Source organism: Eptatretus burgeri, chromosome 1, assembly GCF_056783735.1.
Source record: "Eptatretus burgeri isolate ZD-2024b chromosome 1, Ebu_testis_v1, whole genome shotgun sequence".
In the NCBI taxonomy this organism is placed as follows: Eukaryota; Metazoa; Chordata; class Myxini; order Myxiniformes; family Myxinidae; genus Eptatretus; species Eptatretus burgeri.
The window spans coordinates 28503104-28527159 of record NC_140961.1 but is presented as its reverse complement, the minus strand read 5'-3'; the positions used below and the strand labels follow the sequence as shown (position 1 = coordinate 28527159).

The window sequence follows — 24056 nt, the reverse complement described above, 5'->3', positions numbered from 1 at the left end:
CTGATATATATATATATATATATATATATATATATATATATATATATATATATATATATATATATATATATATATATATATATATATATATATATACATATATACACATTGGGCGTATAAAAAAATAGTGTGGTAGATAAAAACATTAGAAAGGAAAAAATAACTTGCACCAAAAACTTTAACATTTTCACGCTCATGCCGGGGGTATCGCTATAGCTCTCTGTTCTTCGAAGAAGGCGAGCTAATAAAATGAGACGATGTGAATGAACCTTTATGTGATATATCCTTCCACTCCCTTTTCACCATCATCATCATCATCATCATCATCTCTTTACTCCTCCTCACACCTTTTTCTTACCAACCATACCATACCTGTTCTGTTGGAAAACTTCAAATCCGTATATGTCCAGCAAACCAAACAGGGTATGTTGGGATTTTTCCTGAAGTGGGAATGTGGAAGAATGAGAGCAGGATTAAAAATCAATATGGTGTAGTACAGAGATGGAGGAAGGGCTGACAATGAGGCATTACCAGTTCCACAGTCTCGGATGATTACTTGCTTCACCAATGCAAAACTAAGTTTCAGTGGTTGAATTATTTAGTGTCCATCTATTGTAACTGTAGTTTCTACTGTATGCAATATATATATATATATATATATATATATATATATATATATATATATATATATATATATATATATATGACAAAGACCCACTCACATCTCTCACCCTCTTGTGTTCACACATCTTCATGTATTTCTATGAGGTTAAATGTTCGTGTTCCACATGGTTGGTTCCTTCCTCCTTTTCATACCTTGATCTGTTTTCTCCTAACCTTCCTCTCTATTTCTTCTGGAACCCACACCAAGTAAATGGGGAAAAAAAATCATATTAACAAGCTCGAATGAGCTAAGATTCTCGTCCTCTTAATGATGATGTCATAAAAACGAATATGACGTCATTGTGATGTATCAGGTTTGCGATAAATTATCTGTGCTAATGCCCGGCTTGATTCCCGCAAAGAAAATTCAAACAGCTTGCCTAGTTTCGGAGATAATGGTATCGGCGATTTCCATTAGCGGCGATATTATGACGTCAACTTTTTTTCTTGGAACAATTTCCAAAATCGGAGATTTTGCCTGCGCGTGGGCTTTCTGCATATACATGGCAAGTTTCACGAAGATCCGATGAAAACTCTGGGTTGTGAAACAAAAAAGTGTTAAAAAATAAGAATGACGTCATAAAATTGATATGACGTCATAGTGATGCATCATATGTGCGGTAATTCATCTCTGCTAATGCCCTGTTCGATTCCCGCAAACAGAATTCAAAAAGCTTGCCTAGTTTCGGAGATAATTTTTTTAGGCGATTTTCATTAGCGGAGATATTTTGACGTCATAACTTTTTTTTCTCGGAGGAATTTTCAAAATCTGAGATGGTTACTGTCTGCACAGGGTATTTTTACATATATACGCTAAGTTTCAGGAAGTTTCGATGAAAACTGTAGGCTGTGAAACAAAAAAGTCCACAAGAACAACAACGTGAGTAAGACTTAGAGATCCTCCACGAGGATCTAAAAACAAAACAAAACTGACTTCTCTTGCTCTACATTGTGTGTATACCCCACTCCACTCTTCAACTTTCTTGGTCCCTTATACTCTTCCCAATGTCTATTTCATCCTTAGCCTGCTTGCTCATAAAATAAACAAACAAACAAACAAACAAACAAAAAAAAGCAAAATTTGTTTTCCATCCTTTCGTTGCTTTAATCCAATTCATTCTCTCCTCCACGATTCACTAATATGTGCGGCTGTAGTCATCATGCTGTCTTCTCACGTGAGACATTGTTCATTAATTTGCCATTTATTCATCCCGTTAACTTCCCCTCCTCCGAACCATCCCACCCTTCCACCAAGCTCAATCCAACTTTCTTCTCTCCCTTCCTGAGTCTAAAATAACACTTTCACCCCAGCGGTGACGTGTGTGGCTGGATTGCTGATTGAGGTATCCTAAGAGGGAAACAGTTTTGTTGTAAATGCCGACACATATCCATCCTTCCCCATCAACACCCATCTGCTCGTCACCGCCCTTCCTATCTCCTCTGCTCTTACCTCTGCCGAGGCCACTGACACACCTGCACACACAACCCAAACCAATCCTCTTACCGCCTATCCTATGTGCAAAGTCATGCATCACATAACCATTTTCATCTAATCCACTGACAGACTTGCACTCCATCGTCATCGATTTAAACTTACAGGTTGCTGCTTCATCTCCAGATGTTATCTTACAGAAATGTTTCTTTCACAGGATGTCCTGGATTTACTCATCTTCCTTCCCGAGTATTTTTGAATCGAAGCAATGCCCGTGATGGTGGTGGCATTGTTGTAATATACATCAGAACCTCCTTTTCCCATAGTCACTGCCCCCACATTGTCCCTTCTATTCCCTGCGGAATATCTCTGGATCCATGTCCCTCTCTTTCGCAATGTATTGTTTATGTGCAAGGTCAACTGCCCTACCAACTGAAATGACTGTGCATTGGACTCCTCATCCAACTTTAACTCCCTCCCATCCCCCATCCAAACTTTCTCTTCCTAATCTGTGATGCTACAACCGCCCCCATTCCAGCTGGCTTGTTGTCACTTCTCAGATAGACCCACCTCTCAACTTCTATGGTTTTGCATCAAAGGCCTTTTGTGACACTTCTGGCCTTGACCAATCTGTTGGATTCCCAACCCATATTCCCCATACTGGCTGCTACTCTCTCGTGCTTGACTTCAACGACTTTTCCTCCAAACTTTCAAGTTCTTCCTCTGCTCCCCTTGGCACCTCAATGTCATGTTGGAAGTATACATCTCCCTGGTGGTGTTCAGGAATCTACCCAGGCGCTATTATGTGTCTCGCAGTTTAATCAAGCATGTTGGTCTGGCCTGCATTTCACCATCTCTTCTACTGGCTGGTCACTACCAGAGGCGTTACTAGCTTCAAAAATATTCTTGACCCAAATCCCCTCAAACTTCAGATCCCCCCACCACTAATAAAGCATTTATCCCAGTTTCCAAGTGCTCAAACATAGGCTAATAGTTATAAAGTGGCCTATCATAGCCAAGGGGTTAAAATAGATTTGGGGTTCAGCTAAAAACAGTTGGGGCATGTACCCCATGGGCCAGTGCCAAGCGACACTCCTGGTCACCACCTCATCACCTCCAGCCATAGACATTGCCTGGGACTCATTTCGCAACAGGTTGACAGCGTTTCAGTTTTTTACTGCGTCGATTCGAATCTGAATCCTCTTGCACTCTCTCCTCTCTGCCCGGCACCCCAATCATTTAGCTCTTCCAAGAGCCTTGATACCTGTACAAAGAAAATTTTAAAAAATACAAAAAAACATCGGATCAAAGAATATCTGAGGGAGTTGGAAATATGGCGAGTAACAAATGTACCTTGTTTCCAAGAGAGCCGTTGATCTGACTGACCAACCAGTTGAAAGTTCTACCATAAATTGCCTTTGATAGAGCATCCCGTGCAAAGATGACTTGCTCTGCACTCAATGGCGTCAGCACCTAGTGGAGAGTGGAAAGCAAGAAAAATGACAAAATAGAATTAAAAAAGAGGGTACAGAGTTAAAGAAGCATCAACTAAAATATGTAAACTGGAGCGGTCGATGGAGCGCCATCGCAAATCCACACGCTTCCCACATAAAGCAAAGTTGAACGACGGCAAAAGGGAATGACTCAATATCAAAATTACACGTAAAAAATATTTTTCCCCGTTTTGACCCCTGCGACCCCTGGAGCATGAACCCAAGATCAAATCTCAAAAAAAAAATTGGAACATATTTCATGCATCCCCCAATGTTGATTGCACATTCAAAGCTTTGTTTAAGAATGTACCTGTAATTGCATTTTTTGGGACTTGACCTTTTGACCGCGCCCCAGGGGCCGGGGCCGGGACCAAAATGACACTGCTCTTGCACCTTTGCACCTGTGCTGCTCATAACTACCAAGTTTGATGAATTTATGCCCAACCGTTTAGGAGCAGATAGCGTGAAGGACAGACAGACAGACAGAGCCGATTACAATAGCCCCCACTTTTTTTCTTCAAAAAGCGTGGGGATAATAAAAGAGAACATGATGCTACATTACGTGTGTATAAGTCATGTTGAAATCCCCGTGATGGATTGCTTCCTGTTATCTGTCCACCTGGTATACCAATGAGCAAAATGTAGAGATTTGTGAAGAACATCACACCTCAAACGTCCTCGGTTCTAAAATGAGTCCTTTTGGGGAACATCATCGCTCATATTTACCCTCAACGCGAGTTAACCAGTGATTGTGGAACATACACTCGAGGAAGCATTGTGCGTGCTCGGATAAACTGGCGAATTAGACACCGAGGTTAAAAATCGTAGTAGGAGTCCTTTCGGAGAAAATCTGCACATGGTTTGGTATTATGGGTGTCTAAGTACGAGATACCTCTTCTCCTTTCGCTGCAATTTTCCGATGAGTCAGCGCCTCCATAAGCAGAGATGAGGAAACACCCAGAAGCTGCAAAAACAAGGTCAAGTCTTACTTACTCATCCTTTTCAAACACCATTTTCTTTCTTGAAGTTGTCAACATTGTTAAAACGTGGGAAAACGAGAAGGGCACTCTACGACGTCGCGACATTGCCGGATATGCCTCCACCCACATGATTACATCATTAAACATACTTTAAACAAGTTTGATTGAAATCCCTGAACCCAGATTCAAAATATTATATAACTCTGGCTGCCAGACTATGTGTCCAATCAGGTTGAAATTTGAAACATATATTCCCCATGACTACGAGATCATAATAGTGAAGTTTCATGTCGATTGATGAAGCAGTTCAAGAGAAATAATATATATATTTTAAAGATTTTCATTCAATCCAATATGGCTGCCAGACCATGTGACCTGTGTGATGGTTGGCAGCCGTCGCAAATGATCGCAGCAGCATACGAGTAAATGCAAAGCCACTTGTAAAGATGGCCTTTGTCCTGGACCAGAATCCACAATGAAACATGATAACATTAAACTTATAAAAGAGCATACAATTATTTATTTATTTTTGCAAGACTGGTGCGGCCTGTTCATGGGAGACATTTTCGTGTCCATCCCAAATTATCACGTGGGCATTAAAAAGTTGATCACACATAGGCTCGGTGCTAGACCAAGCAGATTTACCCCCCCCCCAACCAAGTCATTAGTGAACCAGATTGGTTTTCATCCATAATTTCGACAAGCAACAAGTTCATTCTTCTGAGAGCATCTCGGTTTTTCAAAAGTTTCCAATCCAATTTTTAGATCCTCGTGGAGGATCTCCAAGTCTTACTCACGTTGTTATTCTTGTGGATTTTTTTTGTTTCACAGCCTACAGTTTTCATCGAAACTTCCTGAAACTTGGCATATATTTGTAAAAATACCCTGCGCAGACAGTAACCATCTCCGATTTTGAAAATTCATCCTAGAAAAAAAAGTTATGACGTCATAATGTCTCCGCTAATGGAAATCGCCCAAAAAATTTATCTCCGAACCTAGGGAAGCTTTTTGAATTCTGTTTGCGGGAATCAAACGGGGGCATTTGCACAGATGATTTGACGCAAATCTGATACATCGCAATGACGTCATATTCGTTTTATGACGTCATCACTATTTTCTGAAATTTTTTGTTTCACAACCAAGAGTTTTCATCAGAACATCTTGAAACTTGACATGTTCATGCAGAAAGCTCACAAACAGACAGTAACCATCTCAGATTGAGGAAATTCTTCCAAGAAAAAAAAAGTTATGACATCATAATATTGCAATGGAAATCACATAAACAATTATCTCCGAAACAACGCAAGCTTTTTGAATACTTCAGATGGAATCGAATAGGGCATTGGAGATAATTTACCACACACCTGATACATAACTGATAACTATGACGTCATCACTAAGAGGACGAGGATCTTAGCTCATTTGAGCTTGTTAAAATAATGCACCACCTCCTTCAGTCAGAATTGAACCCGCAACCGCTTCAAACAATGTAGTGTAACTTTATCCGGGCTAAAGCTGAAGGATGTTGTGGAATGTGATGCAGCAGAATTAGCTTTCACATGGACATCATATCGACGTGTCATCATCATCGTCATCATGTACCATGATCATCATGTACCATGCCCGATGCAGAGCGTTGGTGCTGCCGATGCAGTTACGAGGCTACAGTCCTGGTCGGGTCGCCAATGTGGCTCAGGAAGTCAGGGCAGAAATTTGGAATTTGGTCATGTTGCAGAATTTGAGATAACTCGCTTACTCTTCACTAAAAACACCATGGGATCTTTAACACCCACCAACTAATGTCGGCAGATGGGATGCCCAGTTTAATGTCCATCCGAGGGATGGACGCACACACAGTGATGAATCACTATGCCTGTGAAGCACCAGTGTGACAGTTTATAGCCGGGCCAAGACTTGAACCCAGGCTAGACAGCTTATAAAAGTGAGTGCGCGTACCCCCGAGGTCATGCTGCCAGCCCATATATCGTCATATGAAGGAAAACAAATTCAAGCAGCACATGCAAGATGAAAAATGTAGCTTTATGAAGTACACAAAGTACAGGTTAACAATCTCCTTAGCAATGTTATTAAAACTGATACACGCTGCCTCAACAATAAATGAAGACCACTTTGTCTTAACCAGCAAACCTGCAAAGTGCATGAGTTGCAAACTTTGCCAAAAGAACACTCAAGCATACTGTGATGATACATCATGGGTGTTAACACAGTATTATAATTAGGTGTTCACCGACAAGCTTCAAAAAAGTTAATTTATACACTTGCATATTGTTGTTGTTTTGTTTAAACAAGACTTTGTAGGTTGGGTACAACATATAAGGTCTTCAACCACAGATCGACGGAACTCGACTCCTCTCCCCTTTGGGTTAGCGCCCCTGCCTGACAACTTCCATGTCTTGATACAGTGGAGTCCAAGGCCCTCAAAATCATTGGAATATCTCATGATGAAACTGAATCTCTCAAAATGTTGCTCCCAGATCGCAAACAGGATCGTGGCTTGTCTTGCACCCTCTTCCCTTACTGTGCTGAACCCCCTCCTTTCACCAAAGGTTTCATCAGGACACACAGCCTGCCAGTAAGTCACATCTAATGAAACTCCCCAATCAAGACTCACTGCTCACCTTCACTCATTCGTTCCTCTTTTCTCTCTCGCCTGCAGTGGAACCAATTTTCCTTATTCGATCAAATCGCATTCTTATCTCCAAGGCTTCAAGATGGCTGTTCACCTCCTCCTCGAGTCATCTCCCATCCATGCTCATGATCTTTTTATCCCCATCCATACATGCCAATAATCTCATTAACCCTCCCTGGATCCACCCCTTCCTTTTCAGGTTATGTTTTCGCCCCTCTCCCTCTACTCATCTTTCCATTTATTTGTTCCATTGCTCTTTCATCAAAGGTTTTCCATTCTCGCTATGCTTCAGCATGTATCTACCATCCTTCCTCCAAGTGTCCCACAGTTGTGTCCTTCTGCTTTGATGGTGATGTGCGTTTTCCCGCTTTCCCCTGTATTGCAGCTGTTTTGTTCTAGCTCTTCCACATATCTCCACTTTGTCCACAAAAAAAACCCTGACATCTGTGCCATACTTTGTAACACCTGATGCTATTCTTATCCTAGATGATGATGAAGATGATGATGATGATGATGATGATGATACCCGATGTGAAAATTTCTTTTTAGGATAACGTTGCTTTCAGGTACAATTGTTGATCAATAAATAATAACTGAAAAAAAAAATAGAGATTACCAGCAGAACACAATCATTTGACAAGTACCTGCTCAACATCCGCAAGTTTGGGAGGGCTTTGATGTCAAACTGGGAATAGACAGTGCATAGACAAATGAAATGCACTCACTGTACAAACTAACGAGCACAACTTCACAACAATATCTACAAATGTTTAACGTCATTGCTTTAATCTGCAATTACTCAAATCATGGCAAGAAAACAGAATGTGAACGAGGATGTGAGTTTCTTGTTTGATTGACAAACAATAAATCATGTTCTGGGAGAATATTTGTTACATTTAAGATAAATTCGCCTTCCTTCCTTTCGTTTGCATCACTTGGCTGCGAGTTGCACCATTTGCTGGGGGCACGGCTGTGCCGCGGATGCAATGCCTCCTGTAGGTTAGGAATTTTTTGGATTTTCACCAAGAGATCGATGACTACTTGCGAAAGACAAAGTGAGATCTACAAAATCCACCAACTAATGCTTGGAGATGGAACACCCAGTTTAAGGTCCGTTTGAGTGACGGCACAAACACTGATGCTGCGCCCTGCGTGTGTGGGTATGTCGTTGGCTCTTATCTACATGTACAGGTTTCAGAAGGTGTAACGGAGCCCTCCCAGGTCTCAAAGTATCCACCTTCGTGTGGACGTGCATATATGTGTGTAAGTGCAAGTTTCTGTTGTTGGCTGCTATCTCCGCACATAGGTGTGGTTTTAGGAGCTGGAATGGAGACCTATGAAGTCTCAAAGTATCCACCTCCATTAGTGCGCGTGTGTGTATAAATATATATATATATATATATATATATATATATATATATATATATATATGTGTGTACATACACACATATAGTTCATATAAAAGTAAATGAGACGTTTGTTTATTTGTGACGCTACTCCTCTGAATTCCAAAGGTTAATCGCAACAAAACTTTATACGATCAATTTTTTTACCACAATGCAACTTGCTTGTGGTTTTAAACAGTCATTTTCTCACTATTCATATTTTATAAACACTTAGAGCGACCACCTGTTGCCATCTCTGAGGGTAGACCCATATCGATACCAATAAATGTCAGTGTGTGTGTGTGCGCACACGCACATGCACAGGTGTGCAGATGCTTCTATAATGTATATTGAAAAGAGATTCAGGGTATTTGGAATGAATTTACTAAATTTGTGCTTTTATTTACAAAGCAATAGGTCATTTTAAATATGTTTGACGCAATGAGTTCTTGTGAGCAGAGTATTTAATGTTAGTTTTATGAACCAAACTGTTTCACCTGATAATAAATCAAAAAGGAAACCGAGAGACAGATTCGTCTAATTTCAGTCCACAAATCCCATTAAAAACCCACATGCCTTTGAAAGTTTATTTTTCCATTCAAAGTAGTGTCCGACCGTATCTCAGCAAATAATTTCCCAAAATGAGTTCGTTTTCTTTTTTTTGTCCAAAGACTGACAAAACAGTGTCGACGAATACCAGAATCGCCTTCATAAAGTGCGAAGTTTAAGCTGTGAAATACACTGTTACACAAAACCAATGCCTAGCAGCTGAAGCTCTCTCAAAGCCAACTCGTCTAAATTTAGATGCAGGACCAAAAATAATTACGGGAGTTAATTTGGCTCTTGGGTATCGAATTATCATGAGTCATCGCATCAAAAAAATGCCTCATTTTCTGTTATTTCTGGGTTTATAATACAGTTTTGGAAATCTTTCTTGAAAACGCACACGATTACAAACCACAAAGAGGTCACAGATGACTAATAATCGTAAAGGGTTAATGTGTTTATACGAGACAACGGATTATCAAAAAAAAATTAATAAATAAACACAACGAAAACCAAATAGGTTGTACGAGGCACTCGTATATCAGTGTGCAAATAATTTGCTATAAATAGAGCATAATACTTCTACAAAACTGGAATTTTCATATTTACAGATTAGTTGTGCGGTGATTATTGATCGGGTGGTTTACATCTGGGGCGGCAGTCTTGCTGAAAGACTAATCCCAACCGGATGAATTGCATTCCTGAGATCATAGCATGATCCATACGTGTCAACAAGCAGGAAGATAAAAAATTTTGTAAAGATCATCAACACCGTTCGCATGGATGTGGACCCTCCAGCATGCTTCACTGCAAACGTTGTCCATTTACGATCATAATGATAATCTACTCTCTGCTGCCAAAAAAAATTGTCAAACAGTTTGAACATTGATTTATCTGCATGCACTGCACGTCTCTAGCTATATTCACCCAGCCAGTTATGGTCTCGATGCCCACGTCAACCTTTGATTCAGTTACCTCTTCCCAACAGCGGCTTTTGAGCAGCTACACAACCAGGGAACTCCTTTTGTGCTAATGTGTGTCTTGCTTTTCCCAAGGTACGATTCAAACCTGCAATTATAGCGAGGGTTTTTGGCAACACACCCTGGAATGCTTCACCTTAGCTTTGGTTTTCTACCCCAACCACTTGTTCTTAGCAGTGCTACTTTAATGCACCCCCTCCAGATTCTTACGTAGAGCTCCGACTGAAAGTTAACGCAATTTTTTTGCATCGATATCCTTTAGTGGTTTAATCTTTCAAATATCCATTTCTATTTGCTTGTCATGTGTTTTTTTTTCAGTCCTGGTACTCTGGGAGCTGCCATGAATGATTTCTTGCTGCGCCTGCTGCTGTGACTCCTGCTCCTGCTAAAGTGTTGACAGTCATCATATTATGACTGTCAACACTATTATAGGCTTTGCACTTGTGTGGCACTTTGGTTGCATGACAACAAATCACAATATAAACCATCAATGTGTGAACGCACTGCGGTGCACAGTTCATTTTCATACAAAGTTCCTCTATTATTTGCCTTTCATTCCTTTGCCAATCACAATTTCAATAATTATTTCCAATACCAGTGTTAAATTAATCAAACACTTCTTCAGAATTCCATGCATTTACACACATTAGAGAATTTTAAGTCAAAGATTTAATTGCCTCGGTGATGTAATGGTTCGAGCATCAGCTATGAGTCTGGGAGGTCAGTGGTTCGAATCGTGCCGAGTCACACCAAAGACTTTAAAAATGGCACGTGCCGCTTCCTTGCTTTTGCTGAAAAGTTTAGATCATGAAAAAAACAATAACTTGGAAATAATGGCGCAGCCTTGATGGGTCTGATGACCTTCTCCTGCGTCAAAGTTCCATGTAAGGGAACTCATTAAAAAAAAAAAAAAAAAACGCTGATGAAAGAATAAACAACCGGCTTAACAAAGAGCTCTCACAACAACATACAAGGGAAAAATGTTGTTACTACGAATGCTGAAACATGTTTTCCCTGGAAAAAGCTATCCCAGCATAGTAGTCTCAGTTCAGTATGATGAAAAGGATAAAGGCCCAAAGTGGTTTTCAACCAGAAACAATAAATAATTCCAACCATTAATGACATCTATTGGTCCTCAAGAACAGTGGTTTCATCTGGGGATGGCTGCATCAGCAGTGAATCTCAAATGTAGCAAATGAAGGCAGCGAAGATGCATTACCATCGCAACATGGTGAAAGAAAAGTCAGCAAATATACCATCACGACCAGCCATGAAACAGCATGCATAACAGGACTTGTAACACTCTTACCCTGGTCAGTGAACGTAGTTGGCTATCACCGTTGAGGCAAACCTCTCCACTCTCTTCCTCTGAGCATTTGAGGTTGCCGAGGTGCAGTACACTGGCTATCACACCCAGCAAAGCCTGGGAAAGATGATCAGTTACTTCAGGACATAACTACCAACATCACTTCTCCCCTCCCCAAATATGACTGTAACTCATCTTAAAAAGTAACCAAGTCTCTCTGACCTCCACGTCTTCAGAAGAAAAGCCTGTGGTTTCCATCGCTCGCTGTACAATCTTCCAGTCGTTCTTGTCCACGATGGAGCTAACTTTGCAACATTGACCCTGAAATTATAGATAACTGGAATTATAAGAAAACTGAGAAAAATTGATCAAGGAGTTATAGATATATTTATTTTGTTTAAGATAATTAAAGGTTTTGATAAAATAAGTGCAGATGAATTATTTAACAGAGTAGACAGTGCTAGGACCAGGGGCCATAGCCTGAGAGTAAAGAAGAGGAGAGTTAAGACGGTAGTAATGTAGGGCACTTTTACTCAGAGAGTAGTTAATGCATGGAATGGTCTCCCTGGAAATGTAGTGGCAGCAGAAAAAGTAGATAAGTTTAAATTAGAATTAGATAGGTACCTGGAAGTTATGGAGATAGAGGGGTATGGGCATGTTGATAAGACTTTTCGGGAGTTTGAGTATTGATGGGTGATTGTGTACGGAGTGCTGTTGGTGGGGGTCTTGTTAAGGGGGGTTGTGTGGTTGATGTGTGTTTTTAACCAAGCTCATGCCCCCTCTCCGAGGGGAAGAAAATAAAAATAAAATAAAATAATAAAAAAAATTACAACACTAACAGGAAAAAAATTGTCTTTTTTTTGTTTTCATTAATTAAAACATTTTTTTTTTTTGCATTTTCTTTCTTGGATCTTGGGTTGGTGTGGTGTTCGCACAGGCATGATGGGCTGAATGGCCTCCACCTGTATTGGATTTCCTTGTTGTCCTTGTTATTTATTCATATGCAGCCTTTGTGCTTGGCTGCATCATTTTCTGGGGGCGCAGCTGTGCCGCTGATGCAATGCCCCTGTTACCAAAATGCTGGCACTCATTTTGCTGACCTCTGAAGGATGACAGGTTGAGTCAAGCCACCTGGTGTTAAATGATGGCCCCAACGGGGAATTGAACTCAAGACCCCAAGATCTTAAGCCAACCACCTTAACCGTCAAGTGAACAACAGGCTTGAGTTACAGATGGAATACACTGTGTGTGTGTTTCTGTGTTTCAGGGTGGGACTGATAAAGACAGACGGCAATCACCATATATATGTATGTACATATGTGTGTGTGTGTATGTATATATATATATATATATATATATATATATATATATATATATATATATATATATATATATATATATATATATATATATATATATATATATATATATATATATATATATATATATATATATATATATATATATATGATCTATGAGGATTGTGGCATTGTAATGCGGAATCGTAATGTGGTGTCATTCCTCCCTTGTTTGGATGTTTTAGTGAGATTTCATCCCTCTGTTTTTAAATTTTTCTGAAAATATTTTTTTTTCTTCTTGTTTCTGCAATTTTTTGAAAGTAATAAAATGCTTGATGTTTCACATGTTTTGTTATTTTGACATGGATTAAATACAACTAATTTGGCTGATGGTACATTCAATATTCTACTCCACACCCCCCTCGTCCCCCCCAATCCTGGCTTTTGTCTCAGTCCACTAAATGGATTACCACCACTGAACTGAAATAAGTAGAATGCTCATTGCCATTCACAACACACAGAGCATGGTGTAGCTTCCAGACGCAATCTTGGTTGGCACGACGCTGGGTGAAGGTGATTTTGCGTTTGCATGTAATTTCGAACGAAAAACGATCACGTATTTTTTCACCTTTTGTGTGATAGTTTTCAATAGTAAACTTTATCATAGTAACTATGACACTTGTCTTTTCACCATTTGAGGTTTTGTTATCACAATTTCAACAAAGCTTTATTATGAGAATATGGAGAAGAATAATTAATAATTTGGGCAAAAGGTCAAACGGCAGCATCACGTAAAATCGTCAATTTTCATCCGATTGCCCTGAAAGTTTAAGAATTTGCATGTTGTGTCACTGAATTGGTTCGCCAATCAAAAGCTCGAAGCAGATGTTTTTTGTCTTTTTTTTAACGTCAAAAGGTCAAAGGTCAAGGTTGCATAAAATCATCAATTTGCATCCGATTGCCCTGAAAGTTTAAGAATTTGCATACTGTATCACTGAATTGGTTTGCCAATCAAAAGTTCGAAGCAGATGTTTTTTGTATTTTCTTTTTTTTTACGTCAAAAGGTCAAAGATAAAGGATGCATAAAATCATCAATTTTCATCCGATTGCCCTGAAAGTTTAAGAATTTGCATGTTGTGTCACTGAATTGGTTCACCAATCAAAAGTTCGAAGCAGATGTTTTTTCTTTTTTTTTTTTAACGTCAAAAGGTCAAAGGTCAAGGTTGCATAAAATCATCAATTTTCATCTGATTGCCCTGAAAGTTTAAGAATTTGCATACTGTATCACTGAATTGGTTTGCCAATCAAAAGTTCGAAGCAGATGTTTTTTGTATTTTCTTTTTTTTTACGTCAAAAGGTCAAAGATAAAGGATGCATAAAATCATCAATTTTCATCTGATTGCCCTGAAAGTTGAAGAGTTTGCATACTGTGTCACTGAATTGGTTCGCCAATCAAAAGCTCGAGGCAGATGTTTTTTGTCTTTTCTTTTTGTTTACGTCAAAAGGTCAAAGGTCAAGGTTGCATAAAATCATCTATTTTCATCCGATTGCACTGAAAGTCTAAGAATTTGCAGAATGTGTCACTGAATTGGTTCGCCAATCAAAAGCTCGAAGAGATGTTTTTTGTCTTTCTTTTTTAACGTCAAAAGGTCAAAGGTCAAGGTTGCATAAAATCATCAATTTTCATCCGATAGACTTGAAATTTGAGAAGGGTTTGCATATTGGGTCAGCGAAGCCTATTGATTTTGAGATAAAAAGTCAAATTTTATTTTATTTTATTTTAGCCGTTTTTGGCATATTTAGCATACGGAAGAAGAATAAGCCTGCATACAAAGCGGACACGGACAGGTTTTGCATTTTCACATGCTTTCTAGTTTATTTTATCACGTTTCAGTTAATAAATTTCCTAAAGGACTTGTGCTATTACACCTCACTGTATACATATCTCGAAATTTAAGTACGCTGGAGTTTCATGTTAATCTTTCTTGTGTCCAAATGATTTCTCATCCGTATCAATAAACTTCACGAAAAAAAACAAACATCTTCATGAAGAGGTGTGCAACATATTCACTACCTTGATCAGATAACTGTGATTTTGTGCCTGTCGGTCCAGTCCCATTCCGCTCAGCTGCATATCTTCAGCTCCCTCCAGTAGCTGGTAGAAAATGTGGAAATTTCTCTCTCCATGACTTTGCTGGACTACACGTGACTTTTCCAGCAGGTAACTCTGAATGTGCCCACCGACTGGAACACCCTGTATGGGGGAAGGGAAAACAAAAACAGCCATGTTGAGTTTGTAACTTGATGGAAGAGGCCCAAGTAAGTAGACAGGTAATGGGCAATGAATGTTAAACGTGGCCAAACAAGAGCTGCGTTTTATGAAGATGGCATACATGTACTCTGTGGAATGGAAACTTTGGGAACTTACTTTGTAGTCAAACTGAATGTCCATGTATTTGCCAAAACGACTGGAATTGTCATTCTTCAAAGTTTTGGCATTACCAAAGGCCTGCAAAAAAAAAAAAGGTATCTCAATCAACACCCACAGAATGAACAGCAACATTCACCATGGAAGTTTATACAGGTGGTAATAATGAGGAATGTGGAATGAAGGAGGGAGGGAAATTATGGAAGATGAGAGGCATGGGAGAAGAGAGGTGATCGAGATAAATACATAAACGAAGGGTGATAAATAATAGGAACGCAGGAAGGGAGCAAGAGATTAGAAGCAACAGGTTGAGGGAAGGTGAGGATAAAAGGGTTCGTGCTAATAAAAAGTGTGGGAGAACGAAAGGATCTCAATATGAGCTTTGTTTGATCCCTTACTTCCAGCAAAGGGTTTGACTGAAGAAGCCGATCTCGAATGGCAAGATTGACAGCTGGAGGAACCGATATGGAAGAAGGATTTGCAGGTTGTGAACCCTTGGAACTGAGGGGCCTGGATAGATGTGCAGCTGCAGGGCAGGAGAGAGCGAGGAAGTGCAGGATGCGTTTGGAGGCTTCTGTTTTGCCTGCCCCACTCTCTCCAGAGATAAGGACACACTGATCAACACGCTCAGCACGCAGAGCACGAAATGCACTGTCCGCAACAGCATAACTGCGAAGGAAGAGAAAGATATATCAAGTCGGATATGTATGCAAAAACAAAAATGAAACTTTTAACGTAAAGCTATTTAATTTGTCGAAATTCTGAGTTGCATTTGCAAACATTTATCGGCATTTCAAAATTTGTTAGGAATGTTGAAATCGAAACAATACTGCTGTTATGTGGACGAAGCAAATGTAAAATATTTAGAGTCATTGTGATAAATAACCTCCAAATTTCATGTTTTTTTCAGTCGTTTCCCTCAACTCCAAACTGATTCTTCAAATTCTATCCTTGACTTTCTGCTCTTTCTTGATTCCTTGCTTCCAAGAAAGGACTTAGATTGACATTATTTCTTCTCTAGACTTCTAGCATCCCCAGTTTGCCCTCTTTTTTTCCCCGATGGATAACTGCTTGGTTATATGTATATGTATGTATATGTATATAAATATATATGTCCTATTGTATTTATTTCTCTGTCACGGAGGAAGTTATCATGCATTCAGGGAAGTGACCGTGTTCCTCATTGAATGGGAGCATACGCAACATCAGTATGAGCACCATCTGCCATTTTGTTTCCATTCAGGAAAGGTGAATATATTCTGTCCAAAACTTTTACAACACCCATCTGAATTTGGGTCGATTGCATGACCGTTCCGGTTTGTTTTCCCAACTACAACGCCAGAGGTGTGACGTTAGTCATTTTTATTTGCAGCAAAAAATATATGCAGGTGAGCAATTTCATTATGTCATTTAAAATTTCATTATCAGTTGGATAATAAATATGTTTCTAAAATAATCATGCTTTTCTTGATGAAACAAAGGTAAATCCACAAGCCTGGGAGTTATATTCTTTAACAACTGTGCTGTGATGGTGGTGCTGGGGGGATGCTCTTGGACCCATAATTTTTGACAGACTTTACACTATAGTCTTACATATGTGGAGGGACCTCGTAGAAACTAACACCACGATAGCGTTGCATTTGCTGTTCAGTGTAGATTCCCAGGTCCTTGTATGGGTTCACAGAGACCAGCACAGAGCCAATGTAGGTCTGATGTGGGAGGCAAGATAAAAGTTTGGACACAGGAGGAGCAATAACTGAAAGTGGTTTCCAAAAACAGTATTTTGTGAAAATATATGAAGAATTGCTTTTTTTAATTAAAAAAAAAAACCACAATACACACACATGCACTCACACACACACACACACACACACACACACACACACACACACACACACACACACACACACACACACACACACACACAGACACACACACACACACACAGACACACACACACACACACACACGCTTCATAATAAGGGGTAAAAAAATAAAAGTATGAATATTCATGCTCCCTGGGTGTGCCTTTGTTCCTTTTGACAGGAGAAACATACGCACAAAATATGAAGCAGATTGTAGGATGTTTAGGGGTTCCTCAAGTTGGCACAATATTGTTGAAATTTGCCAAACTGTAACTGACAACTTGCCGTCGAATATGCACAACGCAGTACACTTCACAATTAATATGGTTGTTTGATATTTTCAAAAACCACAGCAGTCATATAGGATGAAAGAATAGTTTTTCCAAGGAGACCAAGATGAGCTTTTTTGACATTGCAGTGCAAAATGCCCTCTCCACAATGGACATAATTGTGCCAACTTGAGGAACCCCTAAATATCATGGAATTTTGTTCATTTTTGACCTATAAGTTCTTATGGGGTATTGGAACAAAGGCAAAATCAGGGAACAGCAAAAATCAAACTTTCATTTTTTTGGAACACCCTAATATATATATATATATATATATATATATATATACATACATATATATATATATATATATATATATATATACATATATACATATATATATATATACATATATATATATATACATATATATATATACATATATATATATATATACATATATATATATATACATATATATATATATACATATATACATATATATATATATATATATGTATATATATGTATATATATATATATATATATATATATATATATATATATATATATATATATATATACATATGAAAACCAGGAAGGCGGAATGAGGAATAAGGGGAAACAGCTACGAGGTTAAATATTCCAAAGTATGATAAAGTTTGCTAAATTGACAAAGGGTGCAAGAGACTCAAATAAAAAGTGAATTCATACATAAATGAGGTTTTCCTTGAATCGTTTGCGAAGGTTGTCAAGGAAGGCTCCTTCACTCGTGTAGTTTTCGAGAAGCACAAAGTCTTGAACTCCAACTCGATCTCTTGCTGTTAGAGCCCCTTCCATGGCTGGGAAAAGGCGGAAAATAAATCAAACGCAAAAAAAAAAGAGGAAATAAAACAAAACACTCTCTGATACATCTATGCACCCACCCTCATTTGCCTGTTATCTCACCGATCCTCTCTTCACACATGTACAACATGCTAGCGAAGATTGAAGATACTATTACAAAAATGTTTCAAAATAAACCACTCAAACAAAATACTTAAACACCCCCAGACAAAGAAAAGTTTATTCAGTTAAAATTAACACCAATGTAACGGTTTTGAAAAAAATGGAAATCCATCAACCGACAGAAGTCTTGTATATCTGGAGGACATAATGCCTTTCTTTAACAACGAGAGAGTTCATAGAATACGTTACCCCATGCAGCTCGTCAGTACCAAGAAAACATTTCTGTATTCATCGTTTTGTTCATGCAGTAATCAATTGGTTTTGGAATTGGAATGAATGGATCAATAAAACATCGAACAATTTTTGTAAAAAATATACAAATGTAAAATGTGACTTAAGTCAGCAACTCCTTCCCCCATCTCCCTCTGCACTCCCAAACCCCCAAGTCCCTCATTTCCCCCATTCCAACTCTAAGGCTTCAATTCCCCCTCTCCATCACATCTCATCAACCCCCCCTCTCCCACCACAACTCCTCAACCTCCCCACCCCCACCCACAAAGAAAAGATGAGGGAGAGGGAGGAGGGGTGTCTTGTCCTGAAAACTTCAACAAGATAATCACCATTTTTAACATAATGAACATGCAAACAAGCTGAAAAACATGATTAGGCCAATGAGGACGATCAAGCATCTCCAATGACGGTCGACAGACATCCGCTTCGATATTGTCTTATCAGTCACTTTGCAGGCTTGCGCAGTTTGAGCAACGGCAACATTGTAATGGTGATGCAAAATAAATAAATACAAATACATAAATACATAAATAAATAAACTCAGAGGAACATCAAGGAAAGCTCTTTGCATTTACAGCCAAAAGTAATTTCCCATGACAACAGACAGCATAGCTCAGTATTTTTCCCATGTCATGACAAAGGCACTCTTTCAGCAGAAACCAGCCATTTAGTTTCATGATATTTGCAGGTGAATAGTGCTGATGTACAAGCTACATCGAGAATAAAAACCAAAAAATGGCCGTTCCCATGTGACATGTGAACACCTGGGTGCATGGATTTGTTTAGTGTCAAAACAATCAGCACAATCTGGGATAGCAATCAGTGTCGCCTGGAGTTGAGGAATATCAGACCATTTTTCGTCAACATTTGGCCAGTTGATAGCAGCGATACCTCGCAGAGTACTGTTCGTTGAATAACCATACATTGGATCTTTTTAGGTCCACTAACTAATGGTAGCAGATCCGTATGCAGCTCAATGCTCATCCTGGGCTGGAGTCGACCCACTCATCGATGCAACGTCCTACCTGCGAATTACCAATCTGGTCAACAATGGAATGCAGAATAGATAGCCCAAAGGTAAATGCACTAACTCTATGCTATGCTGTTGGACTCGAATAAAACTACATCCGAAGCAACAGAGACAAGAAAAAAATGCTGAGAGCATTGAGTGTCAGGAATGAAGCTGTCTTTGCCATCGAAAATGAGCAAAATAAAAGTAAAAACACTAGAACTGCCACTTTATAACTGCTGGCAGTGATGACCGGGTACCCAGTCCGTCCGCCTTTGACACAACATGGGACTTAAATCAATGTCGCAATTTTCGCATTGAAAGGATAAGCGGTGCCAGAGAAAACATTATTTAATGGTGATACAAGCACAGGCATGCTTCGAGATGGCGCGGAACAGACGAGTTACGAACCGGGCAGCACAAAGTGTTCAATTTCGTTATTACTGGCTTCTAGATTCAAATAATTAAATAAATCTGGCTCCCAAACCGCGTGACCGATCAGGTTGAAATTTTAAACTTTTGTTTCGCATGTCGCCTGAATTATAAATGTGAAGTTTCGCATGTATAGAGGCAGTGGTTCCAGAGTAAACATTAATTATTATTTATCCTTCAATCCAAGATGGCGGCCAAACCATGTGACTTGTGATGTCATAATTTGCACCACGTGTGCAAACACGATGGTGGATGATAACTGCAAATTTTCGCTTCTCCAGGTTAAGCAGTTCCAGAGAAAACATAATTTAATATTTTTCTTAAAACCAACATGGCTGCCAAACCCTGGGCCCGATCCTGTTGAAATTTCAAACCCTCATTCCGCATGACTGTTCCACCATAAAGGTGATGTTTCACATTTATTGATGCAGTAGTTCCAGAGTAAACATTAATTAATATTTTTCCTTCAATCCACTATGGCTGCCAAACGTTGCATCGTACCTCAAAAGGGGTTGAGAACTTTTTATTCGTCATGGAGAGGCGGTCATAGTGGTGGAGTTTCGCCTGGATCTGTTCAGTCATTTCAGAGAAAAAGACGTTTTAAGATATTATTTTTCAATCCAAGATGGCTGACGAACCATGTGACCTATGACATCACAAATTTACATTCTGCTTCCAACTGGGTATTGGAACACGTGTGTGAAGTTTCGTGTTAATTGGTAAAGGTGCGTTTTTCTATCCAAGATGGCCGCCAAACCATGTGACGTGTGACATCATAATTTTTACCACGCGTGCACACACGATGGTAGATGATAATTGCAAACTTTCGATTTGCTAGGTTAAGCGGTTCCAGAGAAAACATTATTTAATATTTTTCTTAAATCCAATATGGCGGCCAAACCGTGCGACTTATCAATTCGAAATTAACAACCTTATATCGCCTACATGTCCCAAATATAGTTCCGAAATCTGGCCTTCATCCGACCAGCGCTTCTGGAGAAGATGTTTGAAGGTTGTAGGGTTTTTTCAAGATGGCTGCCAAACCATGTGACTGATCAAGAAGAAATTAACAAACTTGAGAAAGGACCTCATGGGGAATATAAGTCTGAAGTTTCGTCTTCATCTGTCTTGCCCTTCTGGAGAAGAAGATTTTTAAAAATTTATTCATTTTCAATCCAAGATGGCTGCCGAACCTTGTGACCTATGATATCATAAATTTAAATTCTACTTTCCCTCGTCGACCCGAACAAGTGTGTGAAGTTTCGTGTAAATCGGATAAAGTCTATTTTTCTATCCAAGAGGGCCGCCAAACCATGTAACTTCTGAGGTAAAATTTTTTTTTACCATGTATGCAGACTTGAGCGAGGAAGGCACTTGCAAATTTTCGCTTCGATGGCTTATGAAATACCAGAGATAACATTATTTAATATTTTTCTTAAATCCAACATGGCGGCTAAACCATGTGACCTATCACTTTGAAATTAACAAACTTGCATCGCATACATGTCACGAATATAGTTCTGAAATCTCACCTTCATTGGACCAGCGCTTCTGGAGAAGAAATGTTTGAAGGTTTTAGGGTTTTTTCAAGATGGCCACCAAACCATGTGACGTATCAACAACAAATTAACAAACTTAAAAGAGAACCTCAGGGAGAATGTGCGTGTAAAGTTTCGCCTCAATCGGCACAGCCTTTCTGGAGAAGAAGATTTTAAAAAAAAAACACTAAAAAACAAGATGGCGGCCGAATTACGTCACCGATGACGTCAAAATATTTTTTTTTCTACGATGAATTTTTGTGTAGATGACGCTCAAGAAATTTCAAATTTTTGCCATGTGGCGTTCTACTTGACGAATTTTTCTGGGATACCTCTTACTGGGATAAACATGACGTCACGAAAAATCACACGTATTCCCGAGAGGGAGCTTGTTAAAATGTATCAAGCGAAATTTTTTTACCCGAGAAGGTTTCCGAGATACAGAGGTCCAAAGTTTATGTTTTTTCAAGATGGCGCCCGTATCACGTGACCTATGACGTCACAATTATCAATTATGTATGCTATCAAAAAAGATACATATTTGGTGAAAATTTTGTGTCGATTGGTCTTACCATTTCTGAGAAAATGGCATTTAAAGCGAAAAAAATTGGAAATTTTGCAAATTTACGGCGGAAGAAAAATAATAATAATGCGTAATAATAAACAGAAGAAAAACAATAGGGTACCCTGTACTCACAGGGTACCCCAATAAAAAAGCAGAGAGCAAGCATCAAAATAAGTAATATTGAACAGGAGTACAAAAGGGAAACACACAATGGAGAAAGGTGGATGTAAAAAGAAATTTGAGGCAACAACAAAACCGCACAAAAATTGATGAATGCCAGCCCCATTGTAACCAAGCAGTAAATCCATGGACAATGGTGCAGCCCAGGTTAAACAGGAAGCATGACCAAGTAGCAGCTTTACAATAGGAAGCCCATCACCTACACAATGATGTCGATTCAAGGTGAAACGAAGCACAAAAAAGCCCTGACTAACTCAAATACATACGCAAGCAGAAGCAACAGGCAAATGGCAGCCAATGTGAAACAAAAGTTACAGATGGCATAGAGGATTAACAATAGCCAAGAAATGAATGCCAGCTGGAGTATTTCAGCAAAAGTCAATGAACGTCCCAAACAATCAAAAAAAACGCCACCGGTTTATCGACAATCACCATCAAAACCAGAAAACGGTTGGTGGCGTGGTTGCCATGAAACAGCAGAAAAACATGCAGCGTCTGCCAAATGTTTGTGTGCCATGTTTCTATTGAGGCATAAAAGAAAGTTTATATGCCAAGAAAATGCAATCACAGCTTACAAATGCCCCAAATCCTTAAATCGCTATCTCCGCCACCGAAGGTGTAGGACATTATGCTTTCACCTCTTTGTCTGTCTGTTAGTTGCAAAATGTAAGATTTTTCAGAATAAATAGCCCAAAGGTAATTAACTAACCCTAACCCTAACAGCCAAAAGGTAATTAACTAACCCTAACCCTAACAGCCAAAAGGTAATTAACTAACCCTAACCCTCACCCTAACAGCTCGGTTAGTCGATTTTGTTATTCTGTTTATCGCCTACAGGTCACAATTTTCAACCGATCTTTATGAAACTTCACCACATGGTAGAGTTTGTCGAAAGGAATCGGAGCCTATTGTTTTTGAGGTCAAAAGGTCAACATAGGCCAAAGGTCAACAACTTAGGTGACATTTCTAAAATCCTCAATTTTCATCCAATTGACTTTAAATTTGAAGAGGATTTGCATATTTTTCCATTGAATTCAACCACAAATTATTTTTGAGATCAAATTTGTTTTATGGATTTTGCAAGTATCGTGCTCTACATGGTCTACTTCTTGTTCGTTTGTGTGCAGGATATCTCAAAAAGTTGTGCACGGATCCGGATGAAATTTTGTGGACAGCTTTGCATTTACAGGAGGATGCGTTTCGGTGTGTGACATGGAAGAATTGATTCAATTTTGGTGACGATCTGAATCCGGATCCAGATCTGGTAATGTTAAAAGTGATTCTTCGCAATTGAGAGATAGGGCCAAAAAACGATATAGAACTATATAGCATAATATTTCAAAAATGTATGGTGCCCGATATATTCTTGTGGATCAGGCATTACATGGCGGAGGTATGTGCTCTACCGAGTGTCCTTCTAGCTTGAACTGTGTTTGAGAGTGGTCCATCATCTGAAGATCCATGTCCAACAACTCTTAAAAGAAGCTTTTGATCATGCAGTTGTCTTACAAAGAAAATCCTCGCCAACTTCCATATACGTAATAAACATTTTATAAATGCGGGCAAACTCCTTTGAGCTGAAAAATGTTTAAAATTCTGAAATATATTAATAACAATAATACTAACAATGATAATGATAGAGTTCACTTCCTCCCAAGCAGTCTTAAGGAAGAAGGACATTGGGTGGGGTCTGCGAGCGGCAAATTTGATTCGTCGAAACGACGTAAAATGCCGTAATATTTTGTTTAAGTACTGATAAATGAGTGGTTTTTGAAAGTGCCAATAAGGAGATTGATGT

The 24056-nt window shown here is 39.1% G+C and overlaps 1 protein-coding gene across 4 annotated transcripts in view; it reads right to left on the bottom strand.

Moving 5' to 3' along the window:
• MYO1C (myosin IC) overlaps positions 1–24056 on the bottom strand; it is a 153430-nt gene that overhangs the window by 46691 nt on the left and 82683 nt on the right. For all 4 annotated transcript variants that reach the window (XM_085876753.1, XM_085876760.1, XM_085876747.1 and 1 more), the window contains 10 exons: positions 18010–18137; positions 16755–16870; positions 15560–15830; positions 15162–15242; positions 14808–14987; positions 11658–11756; positions 11439–11552; positions 4481–4552; positions 3449–3568; positions 373–440 (listed from right to left, as the gene is read on the bottom strand). In XM_085876753.1, coding sequence (XP_085732879.1) covers positions 373–440; positions 3449–3568; positions 4481–4552; positions 11439–11552; positions 11658–11756; positions 14808–14987; positions 15162–15242; positions 15560–15830; positions 16755–16870; positions 18010–18135 — 1247 coding nt within the window. In that variant the 5' untranslated portion in view covers positions 18136–18137. The remainder of the gene's footprint in view (positions 1–372; positions 441–3448; positions 3569–4480; positions 4553–11438; positions 11553–11657; positions 11757–14807; positions 14988–15161; positions 15243–15559; positions 15831–16754; positions 16871–18009; positions 18138–24056) is intronic.